General features: G+C 38.7%; 1 protein-coding gene across 4 annotated transcripts in view; it reads left to right on the forward strand.

The window, feature by feature from the left end:
- Window positions 1–2,967: 2,967 nt before the first annotated feature.
- The window catches only part of BRD1 (bromodomain containing 1), a 41,152-nt gene continuing 20,924 nt past the window's right edge, over window positions 2,968–23,195 (forward strand). The window contains exons 1-7 of one of the 4 annotated variants that reach the window (XM_044423324.1): window positions 2,968–3,442; window positions 9,852–11,229; window positions 15,967–16,123; window positions 16,376–16,507; window positions 18,685–18,813; window positions 19,801–20,113; window positions 22,283–22,546. In XM_044423324.1, the coding sequence (XP_044279259.1) occupies window positions 9,866–11,229; window positions 15,967–16,123; window positions 16,376–16,507; window positions 18,685–18,813; window positions 19,801–20,113; window positions 22,283–22,546 (2,359 nt within the window). In that variant the 5' untranslated portion in view covers window positions 2,968–3,442; window positions 9,852–9,865. Of the gene's footprint in view, window positions 3,443–7,151; window positions 7,193–9,851; window positions 11,230–15,966; window positions 16,124–16,375; window positions 16,508–18,684; window positions 18,814–19,800; window positions 20,114–22,282; window positions 22,547–23,195 lie in introns of those variants that run through there. The other 3 variants (XM_044423321.1, XM_044423323.1, XM_044423322.1) reach the window with 3 other exon arrangements.

Consider the following 23,195-nt stretch of genomic DNA (forward strand, 5'->3'; position numbering starts at 1 on the left):
AAGGCAGCTTGATCCTCAGGTGCATTTACTTGCAACAGAAGCAATTCTCACAGAATAAAATGGGACTTTTACTTGTGTATATGATTGAGAGCTTACAGCAAAGCAAAAGCATGCTCCCATTGAACTCTGACACTACAGAATTACACTACAATAGTGTATATTATTTAGGTTAGAAAATTTTGATTGTCCTCCATGTTGGATAAGGAAGGAAATAGGGATAATGCATCCCACTTCAAAAAACGGGTGTTGAAAAGAATGTAAATTGAGACCTTTACCTGGATATAGGATACTTTTCTAGCAGACTCATCTGAGGTAAGAGGCAGTAAAGAAAATACACAGATTGAAGAAAATGTAACATACTAACTAGGAAAAGTGCATGTATGATGGTAGGCATCCTTACAACAATCCTATAAAGTTATTTTGAGTGTCTGTGAGCAAGGATCAGAAACTAGATCTGTGGAGTCCAAGTCAAGCACTCTTAACCACTAAACTGCAGGAGCATCCTGTGACAGTGGATTCATAAGTTCAATAAAGAGGTTTTCATCAGTTTCCCAGAACACTTTAAAAGAGTGTTTTTAAAAAAATTACATGTGTTTAACTGTGATTGTATGTACATGTTTTATAACCATGTACACCACCTTGTGAGATCATTATACCCTGAAAAGATTATCAAAATCTATTTAAATCAAACTGAAAGATAATTTAAAAATATGTACTTTATTCAGAGAATCCAAAGTATTTAAGTATAATAGCTTGAATTTCAATATATGCAAATTCAGTAACATTTGTTAATCATTATTTGTAAAAATATGACTATTATAGTGATAAAAGGACTTCCTGTTCCCCCATTCTTCCAAAGTTAAGAAACGGTTCAGTAAAATTATAGTTTAAACAAGCATAAAACTTACATTCAATCTTTATAATTTAATCATTACTTTAAATCATTAAGAAGGTAACCAGCTGTTAAAACATCCCTTTTTGTTCCCTATCCATTGTGTGCTTATGTCATTTTATTAACATCTACTTAAAGAGGGGTTCTTGAAAAGTTGAGCACCTTCTCACCATTTTGGTCCATTTTAGTTCTGCATTTGATTCCCTTCCTTTTAAAATTGAAGATAATTTGTTTGATAAAAAACTAAAAGCTGAAGGAATTATTTAAATAAAGCATTCAACATACTTAGAAACATAGAAACAGAGCGAGTCAGAAGGGACCTCCCGGGCCATCTAGTCTGACCACCAGCCGGCTCCGCTCACGACATGCCCACCAATACGTACATTATGAAACTGCAAGGATGCAACTTGATATTGCCAACAAAACAGGAAAGCCATGTGCTGGATGACTGCTTCTTCAGTAGAAAGAAACTGCCTAGTTTAAATACAGCAATATAAGCAAACTGCAAGGTTGGGAAAAGATCAAAAACAGTATAGATGTAGATCCTTATTTCACTTGAACCATCCCTTTGGCTAGCAGGAAAAACAAGCATGTGATTATGCAATTAAAGATTATATAGTGCATTTTTGTGTACTACTTTTCTTCCAAACATTTGATATAAATACATGTTGCTTTTTCAAAAATGGGTATTTTTCCCAGAACTTATATTTGTAAAACTGAATTTCTTTAATTATAAAGGCAGGTAATAGACTGGAATGCTGCAACCAAGAGTAAGAGAATGAGACAACTGCAGAAAGACTTGGTTAAAATGGTTATCCAATAAAATGGATGACTCTTCTAGCTTGCCATTCAACGTAAGCATGAATCAAGAAGACACTGTCTACAGATCAACATTAGACATTTTGTCTTGAAGCCCCCCTTTAAGGTTGTTGAAAGGGTTGATTCGTTCTCATGAATATATTTACTTGATGATATTGGCATAGAACTACATCATATGTCAGGTTCTAATGTAATACTTCTACAAATTGTAGTACAACTGATGTACAACTCGGAAGCAAGCACCACGGAATTCAATGGGACTTCCAAGTAAATGTGCATAGGACTGCACCACATTCTCACATCATACTATACCCGTTAGGTTCGCTTAATTGTTCCTGAGCCTTTCAGAAGACTGGGTTGTTACCGGAAAGCAAACTCCTATACTACCGGCTATAACGAAGCAGCAGTACGTACGTATAACTTAAATAGCGTTCGTGTATTATACTGTATCCTTACGTTTCAGAACATTTGTTTCTGGAAACAAACTATCTTGAGTGCTGGATCACAAGAAGAGAATACATTGACTTTTTTACTAATGGAACTTGTGGCAGTGCAGTGCACCTTGGAAAAAAGTTCAGCTTCCTTCCTCCAAAGCCTAGTTTCACTACGGTAATCACGGAAGCCACCATCTTTTGTTCAACTTACTTGGGAAAAACCGACTGATCTAGGTGGAAAATCTTCCGAGTAAACATGAGTAAGAAAATAAAGCTGTAATGTACGCTTGGAACAGGAACCTAGAAGTGCAGTCCTATGCACATCTGCACAAAAGTGAATCCCACTGAATTCACTGGTGCTAACTCTCAAGGAAGTGTACGCAGGATTGCAGCCTAATGTTTCCTCCTGGGAGTTCCATCTTGCTCGATGCCTTTTGCTTCAAAGCAAGCTCCATGTAGGATGTGCCAATAAGCTGGGTTAAACCTCCAAATACCTAAATCTAAAATGGCAGCTGTTGTCACCGACACAAGACGCTACCTTCGCCCCCCCCCCCCCCGCCGCCAAACGTACACACACGCCCCACTTTAATAGCACACATTATACGAGGCGGCGGGCAAGAAGCAACCGGCCCAGAAACTCACTCTTTCCCAACTTGACCGGCAGCTTGTGCCCGCTCGGAGAGCGGGGGAGTTAGCCGTGGAGCGTCCCGGCCGGGGATTGGCTCGTGGGTGGATGACGAGCCTAGAGGGGGCCGGCGGGGGAGACTCGTGGCCCCGCCCCCAGAACGCGCGGAGTCCTGGCTGGGCGTTCGCGGCGCTGTCGTCGTCCGCGGGGCTGGGAGGTGCCTGGCGCCCTCGCGTCCTGTTCCTCCTCTCCCCCCTCGCGCGCTCCCTTCCTCCCCTCCCCCGCCGGCGCGAGCGCTGTGGTGAAGCCGCCGCATTGTTTGTGCCGAGGGGGGAGGAGGGGAAGCTTGTCGGCCACGGGAGCCTCAGCGCCCAACCCGCAGCCGGACTGCGGCCCTTCGCGACGCGCTCCGCCTCCCTCCCCGAATGCGTCGCTGCAGCCGGATCCAGCAACCGCCACCTCCGCCGCCGCCGCGACCGGGAGCCCGCGGGCGGCCGCGACACCGCGGTGTCCTCCTCCTCCTCCCCCGCTGCCGTCTCTTCCTCCTTGGTCTCCCCTCCGCCTGGCACTAGTGGTGGAAGGAACGAAAGCCTGCGCCGCCATTAGACCGGACCTAGCCCGGTGTCTCAGTAACAGGAGGGTCTGTCAGCCGCGTCCCCGCGGCTCCCTCAGGTGAGAGCGGAAAGGCCTGCGTACAGGAGTGCCTGGCGGGTCCAGTCGTGGCCCCTGAGCGAGCTAGCGAGCTCCGCTGTGGCTAGAGAGCCGGGCGGCTGTTGTGTTGGGCGGGCGCCATGTTTGCCGCCCGAGTATTGTCCTGGGCGGGGGTGTGGATGAAGTGGGGGAGGAGAGAGGGAGGGAGAGCAGGCGGTGGGGACTTATCGCGGAAAAGGCTGGAGAAAGAGTTGCTGGGCCTGGCGTGGAAGAAACCATTCTGCGAGATTCGGGGGAGGGACTGAGAATGGGGGAAGGGAACTTTGTGGGTCTGGGAAGGAACCATTGGTGCGGGGGCGGGGTGTGGGAGGGGAGAGGGGGCGTGATCTGGAGCTATCCAGCGACTGTGTTTATGTCACGATGAGGCGGAGACGGGGCGGGGAAAAGTTAGTGTTTGGGTGGGGGTGTCTGAATCTCGTGTCGGGTGAAACCATTCTAGAAAGGAGGGGTGGCATATAAGTACATTGTAGCTTTAATTTTTGTGACTTACTTGCATTCACCACTTAATTCTGGTTATTATCAGCTGCCTTTCTTTCTGTAAAGCTATGGGTTTAGTGACGTCAAGGTGGGAGGGTTATTTTCTGGGAAGCTCAGTTTAGCCTTTTTAAGTGAAATCTGACTTTCCATTTTTTTCTTTTCGTTTGTATCAAATACAAGTGACTAGATAGTACCACTGAATTCTGTGAAGTATGCCTCAACGTAAACATGTATAGAATTAGGATACTGGGATTCTTAATCACTGCTGTATACCAGAGTTTTAACTAAAAAGTTGTATGTTTGAAAAGGGAAGGGCTTTTGATTACCTGTAATAGGTATAGGACTTGTAATAGGTATAACCATAATTGTATACCAAATAACCATAATTGTAACTTAGTGCACCTATGGGTAGTGGCAGGTATTGTAAAAGTTATTTTCTCATAAATTTGACAAAATGTAGGCTTCTTGGTCGGCACTTTCTGAAAGAAATAAGTTGACTATTTAGACTATGGGCAACATTTTCACTTTTATTGTTGCTGAATTTTGAACATTCAGCCTGAGCTTTAGCAAGATTTCAGTATGATGTACATTTTTCTCCTTATCTGACCTAGTTTTTGGATAACTTATCGTAAGCCACTTTGAGACCTCAGTAGTAGGTGACATACAAATGGAATTATAAATAACTGTTATGTTAGTTTCTGATGCAAGTATATACTCTGAACACACTTTGCATTTACTATAGTAGTTACTGTAGTATAGATTATATTTATAGCTCAGGGAAAATGCTTTGTGTTTAATGCATGAAAATTTCTTCTGTTTTCTTCTGTTAAACTGATTAATCACACAAAGACAAACTTTTAGTTTCATTCTCAAATTTTGATTATTTTAAGGTAGAAGATTCTGAAATGAGTTACTGGTTGTCAATAAGGTAAACTCCATACATAGTGTGATAACATAATACATAAATTTGGCTTGGAACTTGGAGGTCTGGATTTAAGAGTCATTTCTTAGACTCACTCGTCACTTCTCCATTTGTGAAAGTGGTGGTGGTCCACTTTATAGGGTTGTTATGAAAGTGAACAGTTTCTAAGGGATTCATCCTGTATGCCAGCCTTCTGCAGCCCATTGCCCTTTGGGTTATAACTTCACTTAGTTCCAGACAGCATGCCTAATGGTCAGAGATTATTGAAATTGTAGCCCAGATTATCTGGAAAGCAGCAGATTGGAAAAATTTGCTACATGCTTTTATAATGGGAACAGATCCCATGGAACTGTACTCTTTTACTAACCATTATGAAGATTATTCTGTAAAACATTTACTACTGTATTTTCAGTATAAGTAGTAATGTAAAAGTGCTCATAGATGTTTCCATACCTTATTTTATAATATTAAAGAGATAAATTCCATTTCAATTTTAAATACAAAACAAAGGAATTATAGTCTCGGAAAATGAGCAGGGAGTTACCTGGATGTCTGAAAGACTGTTTTGTGAAAATATCTATTTTGACATAGGTTTGAATGGATAAATCTTGCATTTGGAAGGATATGTCCTATTATGAACTAATGATTAAACATTGCACTTTCACTAATTTTGTGGGAATACATGTGGTTGTAACTTCTTACACTATCATCTTAGCATTCATTGTAAAATAATAATTGAATTGGTTTTTAAGTGGTATTTGTTTCTTCTAAAATGAGTATTCTCGAAGGAATTAAAAGCAAAAGATTTTGTTTAAGTTGTCACTCATTAAAGTTTCTCTAATTGTGTCTTGTCTTCAAATTCCATCACACAGCTACCCTATTATTTTTTAAAACAGCTGCAGTTAGTAGAGGAGAAACTGGTGACTGGAATCCTGTAGCTTTTATTATAACTTTAAATAAATAAAACATGTGTTTTTCTTTGCTTTTATTTCTACTAGAAGTGTTGTATTACTTGCTTCAGGCTGCAACTAAAGTTGTGTGACAAATATTTTCTTAAACTATAATTTTATAGGGATTTATAATGTGCTAAATTTCTCAGCAGAGTAAACTATAAATGTCCAAGTTAATGAGCTTAAAAATGGTTAGAGTTCAGGCATCTGCTCACCAATGATTCTGCAGAAAACAAATCCAAAGCTATATTTTCCATGGGAAAAATCCATTTCATAGTTTCATTGGTAATAAAGAATGGATGCCAATTCCAAATACAGTATTAGTCAGGCTTGGTCACTGCTGAGATACAATTAATGTTTGTGGGTGAATATCCCTAGTAAGTATGGGAGATAATACGGATATGTTACTGAAATATATGTCTTAATGTGAAACAGGATAAGTTGTTCCATTGAAATTGTATAGTGAATACAGTGCGGCTTAAACAATCTCAGTGGAAAGGAAGTTTATTGAAGTAGATGTGTCATCATAGTCATGCATAGTTTTTTGGGTTGTTAAAATTACTTAGTGAAGCCTTTCACAACCTGATACCCTGTTGGACTACAACTTCCAGCATCCAAAGCTAGCCATGCTAACTGAAGGATATTGGGCATTGTCATTCAAAACAGCTGGACAACACCAGGTTGGGGAAGACTGAATTAGTGCATCAACAGTTTTCAGTGCCTTTGCTTCATTTAAACAATGTAAATAAAGTAAATGTTACTGTCTTTAAATTCTAGTAAAACCCATCAAGATGCATTTAAATCACATTTTGCTTTAATTTTTTCAGATATTTCAGGTCCAATATTTGTTGTGCGTTAAGACAAAAATGGGATACATAATTAGTGTTGTTTATTTAGTAAATATGCTAAATTTTATCACTTTATTGAGATATTCCTATACAAACTGATCATATGCTGAAGGTTGTCTCAATTTACACTGAATTTTTTTCTAGTTCAAAATTTGCTAGAAAACAGACATCACTGTTTGTTGTTCACCTGGTGTATTTTCGGCCCATATCACTGAAGGGTGCATTGTGCAAGATACTTAAATTACAGAAGTTGCCCCCAACTGTTGTAGTTATTGCAGCATAAGTGGAGAGCATTATCATTTCTTGTACAATTGTTACAGAGGCAGGAAGAACCATGAGCATAACTGAGCCCTGTTCCCCTTGGGAAGAGGGTATGGCTGGAAAGGGATATGGGAGCCATGGACAATCTTCCTATTTATTCTAATGGCCTGGTGTGCTATATGCTTGTGTTTGAATAGGAAAGGGCTGGAGAAAACAGGAATTTTACCATATCCTGTGGAAGACTGATCTCCATGTAGGTACTTTTCATGCTCAGGGAAAGTTCATGCTAAGAATGACTAAAGGATGGCTTTTTTCTCTCCCATGCTTTAAATGTTTGTTTATAGGTAAGGTGGGTGCACTAATACACCTTTGCTAGCAAGTGTGGGGGTCTAATAAGCACAGAATGTACCTGTGATCTTGAGAAGGTGGTATTAATCCTTGATAGCTCTGAAAAATAGCATCTTGTTCATTTGCTAAAACTGAATAATTAGTTTTTGTCAGTTTCTGAAAGGCAATAAGAACATTTGGGCATTGTTGAAAACACTGTTTAATACACTTTTGTTCACGTCACAGAATCATTTCAGTCCACAGAGAACAGAGCATTTCTTAGTAATATTCAATTGTTATACAAAATAATCAAGATTAAATTTAATGTTTGACCGATTGACTTTTTAAAGCAATTGGTTAAGACTAAGGAGTAAGTGTTAAACTCAGTATTGCAACAGTGTGATTCTAGTCTAGACTGTAGTCCTGAAAGAGTATGTCACCTGCATCTTTATTATATGTTATTTCATATCCCTATAAAAATCCTGATAGTTGTTTACTAATGCCTAGATAGACAATTCTATTTTGTTCCTGAAAAATGAATGGAATGAAAGTTGAGTTGGTAGAGGTTGATTAATTGAGGAGGTGAAGTGATGCCTTAAGAGAATTGTTTAATTGGTAGGGTTAAGGTTACAAAGCTGATTTATTGCCAAGCAGGTAATTGCTGTTAGTAAATAGTAAGTTTCTGCTTAAACATTTGGAAAAAGAAGCACTATTTTAAACAAATGATGACACAAGGCTATTCTTTTTTAATCAAATTGAGAAATGCATTTTTCTCAAATGTTAGCATTTTGTCATGGGACTTTTCCCAGGATAACCCTTTTGGCTTGCTTTCTTTTCTTCTCACCTTTTAGCAACACATTGGTTCCCTCTGTTCTGTTCTTGACTCAGCATATTGAGCAAATTTCCCATCCTATGATAAAGCAGAGCCTTCATAGTATTCCTTCTGTACTGATAACTCTTCAAACTATATGTTTCAGGGAAAGAAACCAATACCCCACTTCTTTTGTCCCTTAGTTGCAACCCTGTCGCCATGAGTGGAAGCACTTTCTGCTGGTGTGTGGGGCTGTTCTGCCAGTGTAATGTAGTTGTTGCAGCTCATAAAATATCATATTACACTGTACTCTGTGCACATGTGTGCGCACACATACACACAGTATGCTGCACTACATTATACAGTCTTATCATTGACATTTGTTTGAAGGACCAGTTCATATGTCGTCATAGATCCTAATAACTCATTGGACATGCTGCTTCCTAATTTATATTATATCCATCACATGCACTACATATGTTTTGTAATCAGAGTCATTCTTAGAACAGGTTAAAACCTGTTCAACATTCACAGGAGTAATGTATACTATAGCATTAACTGGAACCAAAAAGACATCCCCATGTTTCATCAAATACTGTTTCTGCTCATGGGAGTAGGGTTACAAAATGTCCTTTCCAGCTGCAGCTCTTCATCCTTTATTGAATTTTACCTAAAGGGTCCCTTAATCTCTAGAAGCATTTGATTGAGAAAGGAGGTGGCTCTCTGGATATTAAATGAAGATTAAGCCTTTTGGATCTTATTCATGAGTATTATTGAAGCTTTAAAGAGTGTGAGCAGATATAATTTCCTGGTCAGACATGGCTAAAGATTGAGCTCTTAGTTTGTGATTAAGATGAGAATGACTGCTTCTCCCATAGTTCCATTCACCTGTTTTTCATGCATTAGAAGGTGAAAAAGCATACATGTGAGGGTCATAAACAGGTTCTGTAACTCTTGTTTGTTTGAAGCATTTCATTTGAAGAATTTTCTCCTTCAAGCTGAGGCTACTGGAGCTACTTGGAAAATGGAAGTGGTATTAGGATATGTAGATAATCTTTGAGATCACACTTGTGTATAAGCTCTTTCCAGCTTCAGTCCTATAGAAAATCTTTTGAGGCTGTTCCAATTTTTAAAAAATCTAATGTATGAATGTCTAGTTTATACATTATTAAAGCTATTAGATTTGCTACTCATATTTAATCTTAGCTACATGTAGTACATGTGCAATGTTTCCAGTGTAATCATTTGTATTTCTACTGAGTAGTAAGTATAAAGTTTAATAGGTCTTATTTTCAGGTAAGTGTGTATAGGATTGTTGCCTTAAAATGCATAATGCAAATCTGTAGTTTAATTCTGAATACTTATGAGAAGTAGATGTTGAATGTCATTTTAAAAATACTTATTTTCATATTTCATAGAATATGTACTTTTCTGCTGTGGCTGAATAGATTAAAGATAGTGTGATTCCTCCGCCACTCCCAAAATGTATTAATGGCAATTCTTATTTTTTCTACTTTTTTCTCTTAAAGTCAAAATACCTATTGGTTTAATGTAGATCTTTAAAAAATTAAAATGAATCATTTCCAGAACATATATATGGAATTCTTAATTCGATCTTATAAAAGTATTGTTCTCTTTCCTAGTTTTTAAATGTCTTCTTGAAATGTAGATATTAAGCTTACTTTTTAAGAGAAAGCCAGCTAGACTGAGCTATTTCTTGCTTTCCTGTTTTCATGCAAAAACATGCATTTTACAATTGTGGTTATAATTTTAGGTAATCAGTACCAAATGAGGAGGAAAGGAAGATGTCATCGAGTATCTTCAGCACGACACTCTTCTTCTCCGTGCAGTATTAAACACTCCCCTACTAGAGAAACCTTGACCTATGCCCAGGCTCAAAGGATGGTAGAAATAGAAATTGAAGGCCGCTTGCACAGGATCAGTATCTTTGAGCCCTTGGAGATTATATTAGAAGATGATCTTACTGCCCAAGAATTAAGTGAATGCAACAGCAATAAAGAAAATAGTGAGAGGCCACCAGTCTTTCTAAGAACGAAGAGGCACAGGAACAACAAAGTTAAAAAGAAAAATGAAGCTCTTCCAAGTGCTCATGGTATTCCATCTACAGCAAGTACTCTCCCAGAGCCCAAAGTGCATATTGTTGAGTACAGCCCACCTTCAGCACCACGGAGGCCTCCAACTTACTATAAATTCATTGAAAAGTCTTCAGAAGAACTTGATAATGAAGTGGAGTACGACATGGATGAAGAAGATTATGCATGGTTAGAAATAATCAATGAGAAGCGAAAAAGTGATGGAGTCTCAGTTGTATCACAAAACATGTTTGAATTTCTTATGGACCGTTTTGAAAAAGAGTCTTATTGTGAGACTCAGAAACAGGGTGAACATCAGTCTTTAATTGATGAAGATGCAGTTTGTTGTATTTGCATGGATGGAGAGTGTCAGAACAGCAATGTGATTCTTTTTTGTGATATGTGTAACTTAGCAGTGCATCAGGAGTGTTACGGGGTGCCATATATACCTGAGGGTCAGTGGCTCTGCAGGCAGTGTCTGCAGTCGCGTTCAAGGCCTGTAGACTGTGTACTGTGTCCAAACAAAGGAGGTGCCTTTAAAAAGACTGATGATGATCGATGGGGACATGTTGTGTGTGCTCTCTGGATTCCAGAAGTTGGATTTGCCAATACAGTTTTTATTGAGCCAATAGATGGAGTCAAGAACATTCCCCCTGCCCGATGGAAGTTAACATGCTACCTCTGTAAACAGAAAGGTGTTGGTGCCTGTATTCAGTGCCACAAAGCAAATTGTTATACAGCATTCCATGTTACATGTGCTCAAAAGGCTGGTTTGTATATGAAAATGGAACCAGTGAAAGAACTAACTGGCAGTGGCACAACATTCTCAGTGAAAAAGACTGCATATTGTGATGTACATACGCCACCAGGTTCTATTAGGAGACCTCTGAATATTTATGGAGAAGCTGAAATGAAAAATGGTCTCTATAGAAAAGAAGGCACTGCCAAAACAAGGTCTACATCTAAGGTCAGAAAAAAGGCCAAAAAGTCAAAGAAAACACTGACTGAACCCTGTACAGTTATGCCTGCAGTATCTGCTCCATGTATCCCTCCCCAGAGGTAAGAAAATATAGATAACTACTTTAATTAGTCTTTTGCTTTATTTTATTTTCCTCGGTGTTCTTCTGTTTGTCAGCTTATTGGTAGGAATGAATACTTTATAGGTCTGTTTGAATAACAGGTTGCTTAAAATAATATTTTTATCCCAAAACTCAGTCTATCTATAGAAAGGAGAGTATGTTAGTTTGAGTTAATTCACAATTAAAGGGAAAACTCCGCTGATTCACCTAGAACTTACTCCCAATTTAGCAATGCTAATGTATTTAGTCAGGAAAACATTTTTAATGGGATTCCTTGTTTTTAATTGTATGCTTTCGTGTCTGGGGTTTGTAAGACTATATGTGATAACTACCACTAGACATGCAGGGAGGTTAAATATAACTCCCTATGTGTATTTAAATAATTTTCCAGAACTATTTAGTTTTACAAATTAACATAAATGGTCATTAATTTAAGTTACCTGACAGCAGATACTTGAGATAAATGTATTTAACAATTGTATGTACTTTAATGTTTTAGCAAAGTGAGAAATGGTCTTGAAATACAGTATACTTTGTAATGATATGTACAGTGGTACCTCAGCTGATGAACACCTCAGTTAATGACCAAATCAGCTCGTGAACAAGATTTTCATAAAAATTTTGACTTAGGTCGCGATCTCCGCATTGGGTGGCAGCCACGATTGCAGCCATCTTGCCCCCCCCCCCCGGGGGGGGGGGGGGCCGGGTAGGGGGGGGGGGGGGGGGGGGGGGGAGATGGCCAAGATCATGCCTGTCTTTCCTGCAGGAGCCACCCGTGATTGCGCCCATCTTTAATGCAGGAGCGCAACTGCAATCTCGGCCATCTTCCCCCCCCCAGCACGTCATGCCCATCTCCCCCCCTCCAGCATACCAGGATGAAGGGTACGTGCAGGAATGACAGGTGCGATCGCAGTTGTGCTGGGGGGGTAAGGAGTTAGCTGTGGTCGTGCTCGGGATGGGGTGGGGTGGATAGATGACTGCGATCTTTGTTGTTCTTTGTCACTTTGCTTTACATTTTTCTGATTAAAAAAATAGTTACAGAATGTATTAACCTTATTTACATTAAACCTTATGGGGAAATTTATCTTGGCTCACAACCAATTTGGCTCACGACCAGAGTTCTGGAACAAATTAAGTTTGTGAGCCAAGGTACCACTGTATTATTATGTGTGGTGTTTAAAATGTACTCTTACGCTTTTGTACTTATTTCAGATAGGCTTGGTGTATTTTGAGCAATTTCTCTGAGGACAGCTCTGATGGGTTGAATATGGTTGGATGTATTCAACCCAGAGAACTATTATGTGGAACTGTCTGATATCAGAAACAGTTAAATATTTCCTTGTTTGCAATGTTTCTAAGTGCATTGATTGAGGAAAAAATGGGAGTAGCAGAGGTGGTCAAATTCAAGATGAAGGGAGTTTCTAGTTTTGTGCCAATAGTACAGATGTAGCTGTGAGGGTAGTTGTTTTCCACTGTAAGTGCATGGTACATATTTTCTCAACATCTGTCCCGTGAACTGCTAGAATGTTAAAACAACTATGAGTTTAATCAAGAGTCTGAGCCTAGCATAAAATAAATCCTTTATTTAACATGTGAAAACAGTTTTTTAGATTGTTTAACATTTAGTATGTTTTTTATAAATAGAATTTTTGGATAATTTATGGCAATAATTAATTAAATTACTTAATTTAAGTAGTAAATTAAAAATATACAGCAGGACCCCCATATTTGCTGGCTCAGTTACCACATTTTCAGTTATCCATGGTTGACCTCCACTCGAAAGGGAAGTCATGAAGTGCTTTCTGTAAGCAAAAATTCTTGATTTAATAGGGAAAGAAAAAAATGTATGGCAAGGTAAGAACAAACAAAATGGTGAAAAAAGAATTGTATATAGTATATATAATACACTGTTTGCTACTATCTGTGGTTTCAAGCAGATAGTTGGGGGGCTTGGAACAGATCTGTGTGGATATGGGAATCCTGCTGTATAAATATCCTTCCTTTCAGCTCATAAAGCTTTCAAGGGAGGTATGAAATGGTAAAACTATGTTGGTGTTACACAGAAAAAAAATGTATGCCATGTATGTAAATACAGCCAAATATTGTGGTGTCTTAAAAGACAAACAAATGTATTGTGACACAAGTTTTTGTGCATTAGTGTTCCCTTCATTTGAACATACTGATTCTCCTATTGAAACACCATTATTCTATTAATGATCACCAGTATTAAAGAATAAGTGTAAGATTTCTTCTACTCATAGTTGAGGATTCCAGAATAGCTTCTATTGTGCAGAAAAAAGGGGTGTCTGCTCAAGAAATGTTTGTTTCTTAGAGCTTCAGAGAACTAATACTGTTTACAGTCATAAGTGTTTTTAAAGCTTCACAGAACATAGTGGATCTTAATTCTGAGAAAACATCATCCATCCATCTTAAACATTTCAGAAATAAATTTGAAATCACACTAAAGTTGACAAACATAAGTACAGAAAAAAGTTCAATAATTATCAATGTAATACCATAAAATAGACCATAGACTGTAAAAGCTGTAACAGTTCATGGGAACAGGAGATTAACAAACAACACATCAAATTGTTTGGTAAATATGTGGTGATAGACCACCATTTAAAAACATTTTAATATCTTTGGAAAGTGCATAAAGGTAACTGAACCTCAGAAACTTTGGTCATGCACTGAGATTTTGTTACTTTTCAATGCAGAGCTATGGTCCAGATGCAAGCCATGTCATGTTGGAGCACAGTGTTTTGCTCCTGGAGGTGGGAAGGGTTTCCAGTTTTGCTTTTCAATCCAGCTCTTAATATTGCATTGAGTGTTCTCAGGCTTTCTAGAGGAGCTGGGCAGGGGCCTAAATCTTGCCTGGGGGAAGGGCTTGGTGTGCATGAACTAGAATCATATCTACTCCTGTAATGCCTTTATATAAGTTGTTAAAGTTAGTGAAGTTTTTTTCAGTATGTAGTGTCCTTTAAATTCAGATTTAATTTCCATGTAGGAAATGGTAAGGTGAGCCATTTATTGTAGAGGTTTTAGAATTCATCTATAGAACTATTTTTCACTGAAAATATTTCATCCCATTATTAGAAAATCATTATTATTTCAGTATTCCTTATATTATCCAGATTACTTTGCCATAATGAGATAGCAGAAAGAAACAAGGTCTACCTGTTGGTGCTTAAATGAAGCAACTGCAGCTGGCACAGTAATAGAAAGAACAGTCTGAAAAATCAAACTTGTAAATAGCCACTTGCCAAATTCAGTCAGAAAATTATCTCCATGGAATTTCATGGAGAAGTGAGGAAGCTTGTAAACTGACAAAATGTGTTTTCTCTCTTTTTTTGTGGGGGTTGGGGACAGTTGCTGTGCTATAAATGAGTGATATGTGTCTACAGTTGTATTCAGGTCTGTACTCCATAACTGCAGCAGGAAAAATACATTAATACATTTAATCAACAATAATATGCACAGGATAGGTTTGCTTGACTCAGCAAGCTGTGGTGGTTTCTACCATTGTTTGTCTGTCATGTCTGTACTTCATCATGGTATTTCAGAGTGGTACATTTAGTTTTAGAAACCGTGAACAGAAACAAATGGTCTGTTCTGTAGTTTTTTGATACCACAATAGCCTGTTGTGGTACCAAACCCAACTCAGCATGGTACAAAGGCCAGCACCAGAAAGTGCTTCGCAAGGGCAGCCTGTTGCCACTCTTTTCTTGGGGCTAGCCAGAGCGTACCAATGAACATCTGCGTGTTTTGTGCAACTCTCAGAGGCATCTCTGCTTTGCTGGCCTCCATTCCTAAAGGCCTTTGGGCAGGAGCAGGCTATCAACTGGTCACCACACAACTACTTTCCACACCATCCCCTTGTGTATGCATCAGGAGTGAGAATCAGCAATGCCTGGCTTGGGGAGCATGCCTCTCTGTGTGTGGGAGGATTGAGGATCAGCTGGTCAATGACACCTGGTTGGTGGTTATGCACTTCAGTGGATTCTCCATTCATTCCTCTTTCTTGGTCCTACTTGTGAGAGAGGCATCCCCAACATGGTGCTTTGCCTGAGTTTCCTTCTGGCAAGTGACAGCAAACTTGGCTTGCAATTGTGGCTGTCAGAGAGGAAGCCTCCTTCTTTGCTGCATTATGTCCTGGGATACCACCTGGAGGACTGAGGGGGAAGGAGATGGTGGGAGAGAGGAGAGTCACCACCATAAGCCTGATCATCTGTCAGGTATACTGAGGTAACAGACCTTGAAACATAGTGACCATAGAGAGTTGCTTGTTGTGATGTGAACCCAGCTACTAAGTGTTCATTTATTGAAGAATTTAGGCTGTATGGAATGCTGCAAACTATTACTAGGTAACTGCTAAAAGTACGTAATACTCTCAAAAAGGAGTTATTTTTTCCAGTTTCATGTAATTCTTTTTGATACTCAAGATCCAAAGAATTAGTTACTCATGCCATAGAGTTTTCCGTTTGTTTGTTTGTTTGTTACCGACACACATGGTAAATGGTAAACTTTTGAAACTGAAGGGGGCTGCTAAAAGCATTTACATGTGGGATGAGTACCTGTCATTCAAAAGTATAAGTAGGAAATTGAACATAAGTAGGAAATTGAGAAAAATATTTAAAAAAAACTATTAAGATTTGTAGTTCAGGCTAAGGTTTGTAACTTTTATTATAAAATACTATTTTTCTCTTGTTTGTTTTAGATTAAATAAAATTATGAATCAGGTGGCCATTCAGCGGAAAAAACAATTTGTTGAAAGAGTACACAGTTACTGGTTACTTAAAAGGCTGTCCAGAAATGGTGTTCCTTTATTGAGAAGGCTGCAGTCTAGTTTGCAATCACAAAGAAACACTCAGCAGGTATGTATCATAACCAAAAGCATGATTAAGTACTTCATATGATTTGTGTTGATTATATATGACTTAAATACCTAGAATCAGTATAATTGCTCATTAGCTATATATCCCTCCTTGTTTTGTATGAGAAAACAGTATTCTTGGAATAATTTCAAAAGCTTCTCAGTAATTGGACTAAAATTGTTTTGACACTTTTTTAGAATATGAGTTATAATTGTGTTGATAGACATATAAACTGCTATTTTCTTTATTAAGAGGGAAGATGATGAAGAAACACAAGCCTTAAAAGAGAAGTTGAAGTACTGGCAAAGGCTACGCCATGATCTTGAGAGAGCACGGTTGTTAATAGAGCTTATACGAAAACGAGAAAAATTAAAAAGAGAACAGGTATGTAATAACTCATTTTAGTAGAATTATGAAGGCAGAGTTTGAATAGAGGACCAGCATTTATACCAACATATAAGATGAACCTTGAAACCAGAAATAGTGAGGAAAAAATTGGGGTGGGGGGGTTGTCTTACATGCTAGGTGAAAAAAAATCATCCCTGTATCTGTGGAGGATGGGTTCTAAGCTCCCCAGTAGATGCCTGAAACTACAGGACCACCTCAAAAGTGGAAAAACTGCAAATACCTCTAGCAAAAAATCACGAATATTTCCAGGGACTGTGTTTGGGGCTGTGGGGGGACGGGACGGGACACCATGCACTTTGTGTCAGCACTAGCCAGCCTCTCTCACATGTTTTGTCTCTCAGTGGACACAGGGACTAGAGATCTTTGTGTTTTTTGCTTAGAGATATTTGCGTTTTTTCCCTAGTGATATTTGCTGTTTCTTGCTGGAGATATACCTTTATATACTGGCATATAAGAGGACCCATGAAACTGGAAATAGCAATGCAAAAATTGGGGGTTCCCCTATACACTCAACATATGACAAACACCAGAAAGAAAGCCCAAAATATTGACCTCATACACAAGTTGCCTTATATGCTGGTATGTATGGTAATTCAAAGGATATATTTTGAATGGTTTTGATAGCTGACCTAAATGTATGGTTGGCAGGAGTCTTACTCTTCCTATAATAGAGAAACAATTTTATTTTGGTTGTGTATTTTGACAGTGTGCTGAAGCACAAAGTCTACAACAACTCCTTTGCCTAGCTTCCAGTCTCTAGAAGAGAACTGGAGTTGTATCAGGTTACAGATACACTTAAGGCAACTACAAAAGCATGACTTCATGAACAACTTCCCCCAAGCATGAAGCTGGGGGATCAGAACTCCAGCAGTTAAATTTGTGCTTGCCACTTGGAAACCAGTGCTGCATGGAGAAGCCATATTGCCTATTCCTGAGTTCCATATCATGTAGGAATTGAGTGACTAGTCTGTGCAGCTGAGCTGTGCTTCTTGGGTATTCTGAGCCAACTGTTGAAGTACAGCATAAGCACAGTCATGAGCTCCTATCTTGCCTTAGCATCAAGTTCAGGAGGATCATTAGACCTTCTCTCCATCCCATTTTATGAGTTGCTTGGGGCACCTTGGAAGTGCAGTGTAACCATGGAAATACCAGATTTGAGAGGTGGGCTGAGGTTCTCTGCATGCATCAGATAGGAGTGGGATGTTTCTACCCTTTATATACAAGTATACCTGGCAGTAATGTTCCTCCTTTTTAGAATTGGGAGGCACCTTAGCAGAATCCATTCTTGTAGCATTCATGGACTTTCTCCCATGCTCAGCCCAATCTTGCAAAGCAAGCCAAGCTGAAGGGAAGTCCACAAACACTCACACAACACATTTTGCAAACCTGGCAACCTTCTTCCCCATCAGATGTAGCAGCTCAAGTGGCTGTTGCACCTGACATGGAAGAAGGTTGGTTGCATGGGCCTTGCCGGGAGCAGGCATGCAACCGACCTTCCATGTCAAATTCAGCAGCCCCTACAGCTGCTGCGCATGGCATGAAAGAAGGATGCCACTGTGGGCACACAGGGGCTCCATTCCTGGTGAGTCGCATGCAACCAGCTTTCATTCGTGTCAGGTGCAGCAGTTCAGTAGGTGCTGTATGCGGCATGGAAGAGGGATGCTGCTGCAGTTGTGTGAAGCTCCACTCTCGGTGAGTCTCACATGACCACCCTTCTTTTACATCAGGTACAGTGGTCCAAACGGCTTTACATGGCTCAGAAGAGGCTTGATTCCTGGCAGGCACCCCACATATGCTAAGTGTGCTCACCAGAAACTCAGACTTGGGGCTGCTGCAAAATGTTATGGTTGCAGTTAGGTATGTTACCAAATGCACACGGAATTTTATCCTTAAGCTATAAATGGTTGTAATGCAAGTAGCTTTGCTGCTTGCATCAGTGTACTATTATAAGAATAAGGCTGCATTTAGCTGCATACTTATGTGAGAGGAAGACCCATTAAATGTAGTAGAATTACTTCTGTTTAAACCTGTTTGAGATTGAGTTTTTAAGGCTGATATGTTAAACCTTAACTTTGTATCGTCACTGTAATAGTTAAGTAGCTTGCAATCATATTTGGTAATGAGCTGGACTGTGTTTCTCTTCCATTGTGTAGATCAAAGTGGAACAGGTTGCTATGGAACTTCAGCTAACTCCATTTAGTGTACTACTGCGGTCAGTACTAGAACAGCTACAGGAAAAGGATTCTGCTCACATATTTGCTCAACCAGTGAATCTTAAAGAGGTGAAACTTCAGTCTTTCTGATATGGTTGATAGTTTACCAGCACAGAACAATATAATTGTTAATCGTGTTTTTAGAGCAATCTTAACAAAAGCTTTAGTGAAATATATGATGTCACTGGATTTATTTATTGACATTTGATTTACTAAATTAACTGTAAAATGAAATACTTTTGTTGTGGGTGCATGCAATATAAATACTTATTTTATAAAATTATCTGATTTTTGACAGATTTGCAGCATTTAATCATAAACACCTCAATTTACTTTCAACTAAATATTAAAGTTAAGTTGATTGTGCTTGGATCACTTTGAAATAAAAGTTTATCTTTAACAATAGGGTAAAAAGGAAGGTTTGGAAAACAAAGCTCCAAGATGTACTTCTCTTATTTTGATGTTCAATTAATGAAAGTCATACAAATACAATTTATCTTTATGACAATTTTGCATTCTGTTGATACAGTATATACACTCTTGCCATTTTGACATACAGGCAGTCCCCGAGTTACAAACATCCAAGTTATGAGCAACCTGAACTCTGGAATGAACTGCCATAAAGCCTGTTAATTTTAAAAAAATTGCTGTAGAAAATCATCAGTACCATAGAGTGAGAAGAATTGAAAGGGGAGAGAGGGAAGCCTCTAAAGCAGGTCTTCCTGCCATCCCCATCCAGAGAGAGAAATCTCTCTGGCATTTCTTTGTTGCAAAGAGGCGGCACTGGTGAGTTTGGGTGGCAAGGGTTGGGCTAGATATATTCATTGTTTTTCCACTTTCACAGGGTCCTGTTTCCCTAAACCCTGTATGTGTGGAGGGCCAACTATATGTGATCTCACTTACAAATTTGACCTAAAGACAAATTTCCATTTTCTTAGGGATCACTCTAGTTTGTAACCTGGGGACTGTCTGTATATAATATGCTCAGTTTTACTATATTAATCAAAATGACAATAACTAATATATGTCCATGTCTTTTTAAAAAACATACTTCAGGTTCCTGATTATCTGGATCATATTAAACATCCTATGGATTTTTCTACTATGAGAAAACGGTTAGACACCCAAGGTTATAAAAATCTCAGTGAGTTTGAAGAAGATTTCAACCTTATTATTGATAACTGTATGAAATATAATGCAAAAGATACAATATTCTACAGAGCTGCTGTGCGGTTACGAGATCAAGGAGGTATTGTTCTGAGACAAGCTAGAAGAGATGCTGAGGCAATTGGGTATAATAATGAAACTGGAATGCACTTACCTGAACGGCCTAAACTTGAATCTCCTCCACCATTTACGTGGGAAGACGGTAAGGACATATCATAACCCAGTTTTGTCAAGATATTGGATATGCTAACAAATTGCTTCTCTGTATCTGCAAGTCTGTTGTACACAAAAGGCAAGGAGTGCCAGTACTTAGGACTTTCCACTGCGTAGCAGTCCCCGGAATTGCCACCTTGCAGATGATTTTTTAAAGTAATTCAGAGATTAAACAATATATTGTGATGTGACACAGAAGGGATGAAGATATATGTTCTGTAGATTGTAACTGTTGAGTGCAAGTGATGTTATAGGAAGCAATCAGTATTGTGTATTGAGCAGCAAAGGTCTCATAGTTGAGCATTGTAAGATAACATACCCAAGTTTGAAGTTACTGTTCTGTTTGCATAGGAAGATGACAAACATTTTAACAGAGTGAGGTTGATGAGATTATATTTTCCCTGTTCAGTTCTGGATTTCTTCCATGAATTGACTATACTCATTGTTCTGCTCAGAACAAATTGATGTGCTGAGTTTCTTTAAGTTTAGAATGGGTACATTTTAGTTTGCTGTTGCCATAGCTTTCCATTACTTACATTAATTCATGAGGTTTTTCTCCTTGTGCTCTGATATGTCAGTATCAGAATTCTTATTCTGAGCTCTGATTAAAAGAAAAATAACTTGGTTTCAGATTTCTTTCATATAGAAACAGTTGAAATACACATATTAGGAGAGAGAGTTATATTGCCCTTAAGGTAGTGATGGAAGGATGTTTTCTCCTTCCAAAATTTTCATAGAGCAGCTGTAGTATCATGGTAATAAGTTTTCTGCTCTACAACAAGGTTCAAGAAAAGTATTTCTTGTTCAGACACTCATAAGACTGGGAAAACTGACTTAAAAAGATAAATTAATACTTATAATCCCCTTGCTTGATAACTTCCAGGAATGCATAGTAGAAGAATGGCACAAAGCAAATGCATGGTGCTGTTCATAAGTTTTCCAAGATGAATTGCAAATGCTGCACTCAGGAGAAATTCAAAAGGAAGGAAACTCTAAACTATCCCTAATACTGTATATTGCAACTTGTTTGAAATAGGATTGTCAAGTGCATTCAGAAGTGTGATACTATAACTCATAGAGAAACATCAGTGGCATTGACAGCATGACATTAAGATTAATTTATCCAGGTAGTACATTCATTTTTGTGAGTGTGAGGGAAATTAAATATATTGAGTTGGGTACAAAAGATGTTCTTGCACAAGTAGAAGGTATCTTCTACTTATGAAATGGCTGTACTACATATCTACTAGAGCATCCACTAGGAATGTGAAAGGAAATCCAAAAACAAGTCTACTCAAAGTCTTGCATAAGTAGAAGCATGAGAGCTGTGATATAACATGCCTATTATGACTCTGCTTGAAACAAATAGGAATATTTTGAAGTGGGTTACTTTCAGTTGCAGGAAAAAACCAGCATAGAATAAACTGTCCAAAAGTGATGTGGGAATAATTCTTTGAAAGGTTTCTGTAAGGGTGGGGCCAGTCGTCTATCTTACTGTAATGTGGAGTATTGAATCCCAAACCTACTCTGCTGCACTTGGTTAAAGTACAGCTTTTTGCTCTGTGACTCCTACACTAAATCCCCTACATAAACTATGTAGTGTAGTTAATGTTGATTAGGATATTGAATGGTAGAAAACGAATGGAGACATCAGGAGCACTTGACTACATCTGAAGAACACCGGTATGCATATGTAGCTGCCACATTGAACCAGTCAGCACATCATATCAATCTATGATTTAAAAAGCAACCTGGTTAGTGTGAATGACCTAGAAGATTCTCACTTTAGTTTGACAGGGGAGAGACAAGTCATGGTTTCAAGCTCCTGTTGCAACAGTCAAGTCAGTGACACAGCCTCTGACCAAAAGGGGTCCCCTGGGAATGATTGAGCTGTGTGAACTAGGGTACTAGCTTGTTCATAGTAACCCAAGGTGTTTTTTTTAACCACTACTGAGCTGCTGTGTTATGTGAACTGGGCTGTCAATTCTAACTAGTGGTAGCTCTTCAAGGTCTCAGGCAGAGACTATACTGGCAGAATAGAATTCTGCAAGTTATTGAGAATTATTGCTGTTTTAATAGCTGCTGAGTTATGCTGTTTTAAGATATGTTCTTAATGTTTTGGAAAAAATACTGTTCAATGTCTATGTTTTAACTTCAGTGGATAGGTTACTGAATCCTGCTAACAGAGTGCACATGTCTTTGGAAGAGCAGCTGAGAGAGTTGTTAGAAAAACTTGATCTCACCTGTGCAATGAAATCCAGTGGGTCTAGGAGCAAAAGAGCAAAGCTTTTAAAGAAGGAAATTAACTTGATTCGTGGCAAGATAAGTCAGCAACATCAGCCCCCTCAGATTGAATCAGGTATTGGAAGTTTTGAAGAAGAAAATGCAGTATTAGAACAAGAAGGTGAAGGTGAAGAAGAAGGTAAGAGATTTGTTGATTTAAGGCAGTATTAATAAGTTGGCAGTTGCTACCACAGCATTTGGGGAAGCTGGAAGAGCTTATTTAGTATTAGATGTTGGAAGCCTTGCACTCCTGCAAACATGTCTGTTTTAAAAGCTGATTTAATTCTTAATGTTGGTTACTAGATAACAAAGGGAGGTACTTAAGCTTAACACACACACCCCTACCTACCTTGCCACTTCCCTGGCCAGCTTCTAAGAGTACCTTATAGTGTAAAATTCCAGAAATGTTTGCATCATGTGAGAAAAAGGTCACCCTTTCCCCCCACTTTTCTTGAGTTGGCAATGGAAAATTGAAATAAATGCAGTACTTTCTTATCAAACTTATTTTACTGCTTGAACAACATAATGCAATGGATTTACAACTTAGCACACAAAATGGCAGTTTAATATTCTATGAAATTCATACAGCAGTGCTATGCTTTTTTTACTTAGAAGTAAGATCCACTTTTTAAAATGGTGCTAAAATACAATGGGATCGCAGCCTCAGAAGCACAAATGTTTGTAGAAGTGAGATTTTAGCATACCCAATCCTAGAGAAAAAGTGTCAGATTAAATTGTATAACAACATTGAAAATATTAAAACCTTAAATGGTGTATAGTCTTTAGCA

The sequence above is a fragment of the Varanus komodoensis genome, unplaced genomic scaffold (genome assembly GCF_004798865.1).
Source record: "Varanus komodoensis strain SLA01 unplaced genomic scaffold, ASM479886v1 scaffold13_3, whole genome shotgun sequence".
NCBI classification, from domain to species: Eukaryota; Metazoa; Chordata; class Lepidosauria; order Squamata; family Varanidae; genus Varanus; species Varanus komodoensis.